The sequence below is a fragment of the Callorhinchus milii genome, unplaced genomic scaffold, assembly GCF_018977255.1.
Source record: "Callorhinchus milii isolate IMCB2004 unplaced genomic scaffold, IMCB_Cmil_1.0 Scaffold2, whole genome shotgun sequence".
Taxonomy (NCBI): Eukaryota; Metazoa; Chordata; class Chondrichthyes; order Chimaeriformes; family Callorhinchidae; genus Callorhinchus; species Callorhinchus milii.
The window spans coordinates 66,367,597-66,376,925 of NW_024704743.1; the positions used below are offsets into that span (position 1 = coordinate 66,367,597).

At 39.6% G+C, this 9,329-nt stretch overlaps 1 protein-coding gene across 1 annotated transcript in view; it reads right to left on the reverse strand.

Annotated features, from left to right (window-relative positions):
• Positions 1-8,105, reverse strand: part of LOC103190035 (insulin-like growth factor-binding protein 1) — a 49,836-nt gene extending 41,731 nt beyond the window's left edge. The window contains exon 1 of the mRNA XM_007910641.1: positions 7,657-8,105. Within this exon, the coding sequence (XP_007908832.1) occupies positions 7,657-8,023 (367 nt within the window). The 5' untranslated portion in view covers positions 8,024-8,105. The remainder of the gene's footprint in view (positions 1-7,656) is intronic.
• Positions 8,106-9,329: the final 1,224 nt, after the last annotated feature.

The following is a 9,329-nucleotide window of genomic DNA, read 5'->3' on the forward strand; positions in this document are numbered from 1 at the left end:
GCAGCCAATTGTGCACAGTAGTGTCCCACAAACAGTCGTCCATTAAGTGACCAAATCATTATTATTATTTTTTTAATTTGAAGGGATTATTACTCTCGGAAAAGTAATCCATCAATCGACTAACAGTGGGTTCCTACTTATTGCTAGGTAAACAGAGACGGTGTGGAGTAAGGAAACTTGCCCAATGTTTCGTCCTGCTGGGAATTGAACCCAGGTCCTCTCGCTTGTGAGGCAAGTGCTCTAACCACTAGGCTACAGGACTCCACAAAGAATATATATTTGGAACATAGGAATGTAGAGGCCTGGAGAAGAACATTGTAATATACTTGGCAGGTCGCAAAGTAAAAATAATAAAATCTGTAAACAGTATTGCTTATTCCTCAATCAATATCTTTGCCAAATTTTCCAGTAAAAATGATAATTTACTTCATGGCTTTTTGTGGGACATTGCTGTGGACAAATGAACTGTTATATTTGCCTACAAAATGCAATCACTGTCCTTTCCAGTATACCCTCCAAATGTGAAATACATTATATCAAATGTAAGAATTATTGTTATTATAATACTTCTTACATTTGATATTGTGTATTCTACTGTAATAGCCCTCTTTCCCACCCAGTGTTATGTTATGGGAGAAGATAATTTATATTTGCCTATATATAAATTATATAAAGTTTTGAACCAAATGGAAATGCCCAGGCTTGACTCTCCTTCTGATTTTCCCTTCATTCTTCCCATTGGGAGATACATTGCTTGGCACCTCTCTTGTTATGCACCTGATCAGAAAGAAATTACTGTCACAAGAGGTTCAGATGGCACTTTGGCATTGCTGTATGTTATTGAAAATAACATCCTGAACCTTTCATATCATATATAGTCACATACGTATCTGCATACATACAATACTTACACAAGTGCACACACTCATAAATTACACACACAAATACCCAGTTGGGCAAGGATAGAATCATTATTTGTTAGAAATAATAAATATAATTAATTATAAAAAGTACAAATGATTGAAAGATAGTTTTATCTATTGAAAGACAACAGTGGAGAGGTATTCACTGAAGACGTCATCTGAGCAGCATATTGGCCACAGGTCAAATGCAAAGATTGTAATTTGGAGAATGGGCAAATAGGAAGAGGGAGCATTGGGGGAAAATAGAGAACTACATTTTACAATGGAATAGGTTCAGTTAAATGGCTAACTAAGGTAGACAGGATCAGGTGATTATTAACTCAGAACTATGCTGATTACTGGTTACCTGGTTTTGAACACAAAATAACCAGCAATTAACCCTTTCTTAAGCCTCTACTGACCGGAAACTGTATTATGACAGCTTTTCCTTAGCTCTCAACAACCTGCTGTAAGGCTCCAATTAACCTGTTCAGCTGGTAACACTTTCACCTTGTCAGAGGGTTGTGGGGTCAAGCCCAATATCAGGATTTTGAGCTCATATTCCGGTGCAATGCTGGTGAGTGCTGCATTGTCAATGTTAAGCAATTAAACTGAGATCTGCCTATTCAAGTGGATGTTAAAGATTCCTTAGCACTATTCAAAAGAGAAAGGGTTTTCTCCCAGTACCCTGCACAATAATTCCCCAGGTAAAATTGATCAATCACTTAATAGCTGTTGTGGGACATAACTGTGTGCAAATTGGCTGCTGCATTTCTCTTCAAACATGTTGTCACTACCCTTTGCAGTAAATCATATGAAGTACTTTGAGTCATTTTGGTAATGTGAAAATTGCTATATCAAATGCAAGTATTATTATTGTAAGACACTCATACTTCAATGCAATTTGCAAAGCTGGAGCAGTTCCCACTGGTCACCCTATCCCCGTACAGGAGAATGTTTACCATGTTCATAAAATTTGTTCAGCCACATCAGCCAAAGCAAAAGGTATCTTAAACGATCAGTAGTTTATATCTTTATCAAAAACAGGCAAGTGTGGTCTGATGTGACTTTTACAGGAATCTATTACTAACCAAAAGAAAGGTCTCATTAGTCACAAAAACACTTGTGTGGAACAACTGACTTTGGCTGGCATACCTGCTGTATTTCACTAGGAACGCCCTCCCTCCCCTCCCATACAAACATACACACATCAGCACAGCAAACATTTTTGATACATATGACCTCTTACAAAGGCAATTCTATGTTTAAACAGAGCTATGTGTGACCCATCAGCAACCAGGGCAAAGGCTAATACCTATGGCCAAGAATGAAAGAGAACTGTAACTGACATTCTCGCACTGCACTATGAAGAGGTCTGTACACATGCAACAAAAGCTGGCAAGACATCTGAGATTACTTTGATCATTTGCCATAAAAATAATTAGTCATGAGTCTATACCCACATGTGCAAAATTTAAAACTTAAGAGAAATTCTGAATAAAAATGCTCTCAATTGTGATTTTTATAATAGTGACAACATTGCATGTTAGTTATCATTGTGATTCCTTATTTTTTTTAAATTACTTCAATTGGATCAATGTATTTCTTCTCACCCACAATTTTCTCTTGAATTTCTAAAAGGATACCCTTCAGTGCTTCATCCATACTAAATTAATCAACCTAATGTGACACCTAGTTATTGAACAGTGAGAAATTTAAATGCCAAGCTTAATCCTGTCCTAACCCGTGTATCTCCCCGCAGGGATCTCTAGAAGCTAATCAGGAGCATGAACTTTGATTGGTATTTGCCCTCCAGAGCTTAAAACATTGGAAGGGGGGAAAGAGAAAGACATTTCGCGCTATCAAGTTCATTTTTTTTACAATACAAAGATACGGTGAAATAATAGGCCATTATGAGAGAAAGGCAGTTTATTGTTGGTGTACGTTAATGTTGTCTACTATGAAGACAACATTAATGCATGCTTTGAATATTTACCTTTTCTATGTAAATTCAGTTGAATTCACAGCATAAAAATCAATAGTATGTTCTCCACTACCAACCAGAAGTGATGCTACTAAAGGCTGAAAATTGCTAACAATAAAAAAGCGCATGAAAAGCATTGACAGCATCTCCCGGCTCCAACTCTGTCACACACCACAGGCCGCCCAAAACCCTCATACACGCCTTCATTACTTCGAGGCCCGACTACACAAACTCACTTCTTGTCAACCTCCCAACTCCTCCCTCCACAGGCTGCAGATCATACAGAAATCTGCAGCCCGTGTCCTTTCCCGCACTAGGCTCCGTGACCCTATCATCCCCATCGTTGCCCAACTCCACTGGCTTCCCATCACACAGAGGATACAGTTCAAGATTCTGGTCCTCACCTTCAAAGCAAAAAAACATGGTCTTGTTCCCCCCTACCTCTCTGACCTCCTAACCCCCTACCAACCTGTTCGCTCCCACCGCTCAGCGGGCTCCGGCCTGCTTCACGTCCCCCATCTTGCTCACCCCACTATCAGCGGGCGGGCCTTCCACCACTCTGCGCCCACTCTCTGGAACTCCATCCCTCAGTCCCTCCATCTTGCCCCCTCCCTCCCACCTTCAAGACCCAACTCAAGACCCTCCTCTTCGACCATACTTTCACTCTCCCTGCTTCCCCCCCTGCCCTACCCCCTCCCCCACCTCGACCCTCAGCTCAGGTCCGAAACTCTGTCAGTCCAGCGCCTTGGGACATCCTCCCGACGTGAAGGGCACTATATAAATGTAATTTTGTTGTTGTTGACAAAGCTGCTTCATAAAATACCTCAAATAAGACAAATTCATGCATATTGAAGTCTTTTCTCAGATGATTTATGGGTGGCATTGTGATCCAAATAGATGTTTTCTATTTGTAGAACCTATTCTATAAGTACAATGATTGTATGTTAGGTAAAGAAATAATTTTGTGATAAGATATTGCTTTCTGCCAAAACTCAATGTCTTAACTCATGCCACATGAATTGTCTTTAATCACTATCTCCTATTCAGGGAATACTTTCTTCACATGTATCGCAATTTGTTATGTTTACAGCTGAGTTTACGTAGTCTCCTTCGTTTAGTAGATTAAAAGAATCATAGCAATCCACTAAATTACCTGCTTTAACCTAAATGCTGTAGTGAGTAGTTTGTACTATTTTCTATTATGATTAAAAACATATGCAAGACGTTCTGGAAGACAAATCCATACTAAGATTTCACTGTGAACTCCTGCTAAATGAATGCTCATAATGCATGACTCACATATGGTAAAACCAAATTATTCACTTAATAGGAATTGACAAAACTGGACATGATTGTACACCACAGCGAGCCACAGAACCGTCAAAATACAAGTCAAACTCTAATTCAACATTGCGCTATACCCAGGACACGTGAGTGAGCCAAGCTTGTTACAGTGGTTAAAGGGAAACAGCTCAATTAAATGGTAAGTACCTATATAAACTTTCTTTTGGAAATGTATATATACTTGGAATGAGATTAAAGTGTTCAGCTCATCAGTTTCATCTCATTTAGTTGAGTTGTTGCTCAAGTGAGTCTTGTTCTACGATTACTTGTCTCTCAGCTAACTTCTGTTCTCCTTTGATTGAAATATTTTCACTTCAACACCCTCTTTCAAAGGTAATCTGTGTATCCTTTTTGTAAAAGAACACATCCTCCGATTATAACTCTATCTCTGCAATATGTTATCTATATCAGTCACTATTCAAAAAGAGAAGCGAGCTTCACCCAATATCCTGCCCAGCAATCCCCCAGATAAAATTGATCATTTACTTCATGGCTCTTTGTAGGACAATGCCCTGTGCAAATTGGCTTCTGCATTTGTTCTCACCTTCAAAGCCATCCATGGCCTTGCTCCCTTGCTCATCTGCAACCTCCTAACCCCCGACCAACCAGCCCACTCCCCCGCTCAGCGGGCTTCAGCCTGCTTCACGTTCTCCGCTTCGCCTGCCCCACCATTGGTGGGCGGGCCTTTAGCCACTCTGCCCCCACCCTCTGGAACTCCATTCCGCAGTCCCTCTGCCTCACCCCCTTCCTTGCCTCCTTCAAGACCCATATCAAGACCCTCCTCTTCGACCGTGCCTTCGATCACCCTCCTTCCCGCCCCTGCCCTCCACTTTCCCTGATTCTGACTCTCAGCTCGGGTCCAAAACACTGACTGTCCAGCGCCTTGGGACGTCCTCCTGACGTTAAAGGCACTATACAAATGTAACTTTATTGTTGTTGTTGCATTCATCTATGAAGTAAGCAGTCACTTTACAGTAAAATCCCATTAATTGCTTTGACAAATCCTTCCAACATGAAAGGCTCTATGTAAAATGTAAGGATTATTAAAAAATAATAATTAATAATAATAATCCTTGCATTTGATATAGCACTTTTCATGTCTTCTAAACGTCTCAAAGCACTTCATAAAATAGATTGTAAAGTGAATTGACTGTATATTTATGGGCGAAATGCAGCAGCCAATTGCGCACAGCAGTGTCCCACAAACAGTCGTGGATTGAAATGACCAATTTATCATTGTTTTTAATTAATTAATTATTAATAACAATTAATGTTATTCTTGATACTCATAGGAGTCCAATGCTATTCATTCACATTTACGAATCATTGTTGAGACATTTTAAACTCTCGCTTAATTTTGAATGCATTGTTTTGAGTCCCACAATTCACAAACGTTCACTCTATTTCTCCTCATCAGTTTAAAATTCTAAATCCTATCTCTAATTGCCAGTCATTTCATATATTTTCCCTATAAATTACTGGGCATATCAGTGAATTATGGCTTGTCATAGGAATGCAAGAATCCAACACAAAGAAACTATTATTTGAATGTGTAAGCAGAAACTTTAGATACACCTTCAAACATGACCTCTGAAATTCTATCAAACCTCAATGACTGCAAAGTCTTGTTTTAGCAGTATGTTTGCGATGGCACTGAAGAATGGATAACACCATAACAAGATTCAACATGAATAAAAGGAAGTGGATCACTTTTGAATATGAACACAAACAGATCTATGGCTGAGGCTTACAGAAGAATTTCAATTCAATATTATTTTTAAATATTCTTTTATTATTTTGGTCAATTACTTTTATTATTGTGGTACAAACTAGCTGTATGCTGAGAACCTCTGTATCCTGCAGTTATTCAAATGGTCAGTCAACTAAGCAAATCAACAAGCAGCTGAGTAAATGGTTAGGCTATACTCTGATGTTTAACCATGGGATAAACATAACCCCGCCCCCCACCAACCCACCAATAATGCCTGACATATACCATCTATTTACCTGTTGCTTTTAAACAGTGTTTAAGTGCTCTGAGACACTTCTGTGTGAAGGGCAATAAATAAGTTGCTGTTGTTGTAGCAAATAGTTTTAATTACTTTTCATTCAGAAATGTTAGAGCTAATATTTCTGAAGTAAAATTTATGTCCTGTGTCTAAGACATGCTGGCAATGTTGGCCAACACTTTAGAGAAAAGAATAAAAGAAGACTTGGTGAAATGGTGAATTTAATTCTGCCTCCCATCCACAGCCAGCTTCTTGCAATATTCACTGACTCAGGACAGTTCCAAGTCTCAACCCACGAACACAGACTGCATTCTGCTAAAGATACGCATCTGTGGAAGAGTAAATTTGGCAATGGCATGTCAATGGAGCAGGCTTGATGGGCCATTGCCCTTTTTTCTTCCATGCTTCCTTAAAGTCTTATGTTCATGTTTTTCCAAATTCTTTGCCATTATCATGTTACCAACCAGCGCCCGTAAGTCTGTAGCTATGATTCTGCAGAGATTATGACCAGAATTTCAACTATCACACCCGCACTGTCCCAAACACATCATTAGAAATGCATAATTGGGAAAGCACGAGGGAACTGAAGTTCTAATGTATGACACTCTCTCCATCCTTTCACTTTTTTTCCAGCAGCCTGTGTTTTCATGGTCCTTTTGCGCTGAGCATTCCTTTTGTTACATGCCAAACAAATGGAACTTTACAATATATAAATGACAGCAAATATACTGATTTTGTTACCTGAGGGTTAAACAAATTATTAGTTCAGGGTTCAGAGTATTTAGGACTTACTGAGCAGTGAAGCAGAAGCTCATATAGCTAATGTCCTCATTCTTTTTAAACATAAATATTCTAAAATTAAAAAGAAACTTCCAATGCTTGTTGTGATTTAATTCTTCAATGGACTATTGAGCATTGTCAATAGCAAGGGAGTTACAACTTTCTTAGAACTTAAAGACATGTGGGTAATTGTGAAACACAGGCCATAAAACAGGTATTAAAAGGCACATTGTCACCAGAAGTGCTGTATATGATCTGTATACACAAATGGTAGCCAGTTCAGGGCTTCAAAGACAACAAAAGACACGTAGCGTCCCTTTCAGATTTCACCATATGAGACCATTTCCAAACTGTTGATCCTCTGGGAAAGATTTTGTGTAAAGCTTACACTATTGTTTTTTTTGTAGTACTGATTCCTTTGTATTCAGGAATTTCTGACTAAAATAACAAAGAGCTTCTTTAAAGGATATCAAATTCACATTAAACTGTCATCTGCACACAATTGAATATTTATTTATTATATTTATTAACATGCAGTGATGTTTGTGGATTTGTAAATATTATGCTAATAATACAGAATTAATTTCAGTCTACGATGTTGATTTGTCCTTCGCTGCATAACAAATGTACTTGTTACCTGCTTGTTCTGTTTGAAGTGCTTGGATCCTTTCCACCTCAGCCTGCTCCATGCATATGGCCCGTCCCTGGGTGAGTGCCTGCAGGGGTTTGCCTTCCTCTATCTGCGGATAACAGAGGAGCCCCGCAGAGCAGCGTGCACTGTATACCCCACATGGCTGACCTGAAGCCAGTGCACACGTCTGACAGCATCCGCAACCGGGTTCCCTCACCAGCTCCCCTCCACAAGAATTCTCCATGGGTGGGCAATGACCCAGCCTTTCGTTGGTGCAAGGCAAGCAACGGATGGGCTTAGGCACCTCTAGTGAGACCCGTATTAGCAGTGAAATCAGCACAAACTGAACACTCCAGTGCTTTAAAAGATGCATTGAAACACAGAAAGGTAAACCACACAGAGAACCGGTGCGTACTCAAAGAACCTAGCCTCTCTGAGGGCAATCAGGATTATTTATACAACGATTAGACTAGTTAGTGATAAATTTCAGTCAGGACTGTGATTAGCTATTCCCAACATGTGGGTGGGTATAATCGTACAACATGAAGTGGAAAAATACTTTTGCTGGGTCTTAAACACATAGTTGTACCAGTAGGGACTTGAAGAACTGGGTTAAAGCCAAAACAACATAGTCATGGCTTGACATTCTATTTATTCAAAAAAGCAGATGGCTATATGGTGATAGCTTTTCCACCAATAAATCTGTGCTCCCTAGCTGTCACAGTGTGTTATTGATGGAAAATACAAACGCATCTTTGATCTCTGTCATTTCTTCAAAACACTGAGGTAGATGCAAGTGAAAGTATCAAGGCAGATGTAATCGTTGTAACTTAAATAAGATATCTAGGTTTGGCAACCATATATTCAGCAGCTGAAAGAAAAGTAAAAACAGACAGGAAGAGTCCCCAGTTCAACTCTCAGCTTGTCTTGTTAGTTGATCTTGACTAATGCTACAATTGGCTTCAGTGCACTGGGTCAGGAAAGAGAAAAAAAAACAGCTAGAGTTTCCGAACCTCATCACTATCCAGTGATTACAGCTGCAAAGAACTTGTGCAGAGACATCAGGTGCAGATCAGTTTGGTTCGGTTGTGATGTCCCCACATTTGTCAAGCCAGACTGCATGCCTCATCTGAGCTCACACATAATGAATGGCCGCTTGAGTGAAGTAACGGAAGGCACTGCTGCCCATTAAACTATTTCTCAGGGAGAGAGAGAGAGAGAATAGGGACTTCAGGAAAGGAGTGAAGAAAATGGAGCAGAAAAACTAAGCTGATATTGTTTTATTTTTCAAGTTAAAGACAATAGAAATAATTTTAAAGGGCCTCGGAGATAATTACAGTCAAGAGCAGTAAATTCTGTGTTTGTAGGCAAAGGTGGCAGACATTTGTGCTGGCGAGATCCCAGATAGCCATGGGGTGAGTGACCAATTTATCTGGAAGATTGTTGCCCAAAGGTTACAGGGGGGAAACTCCCTTCTCTTTATGACGAGTGTATGAATAGATTGTTGATGTGCACTTTAAAAAGCAGGACTTCGGCATAACAACTGATCTAAAAGATGGCACCTCTGACAAATCAGCTGGATTAAAGCTCCATGGGGGCTTAATGATAATCCTTGCATTTGATAAAGCAACTTATCAAGTCATCGAGATGACCTAAAGTGTTTCACAGGATTTCCTATA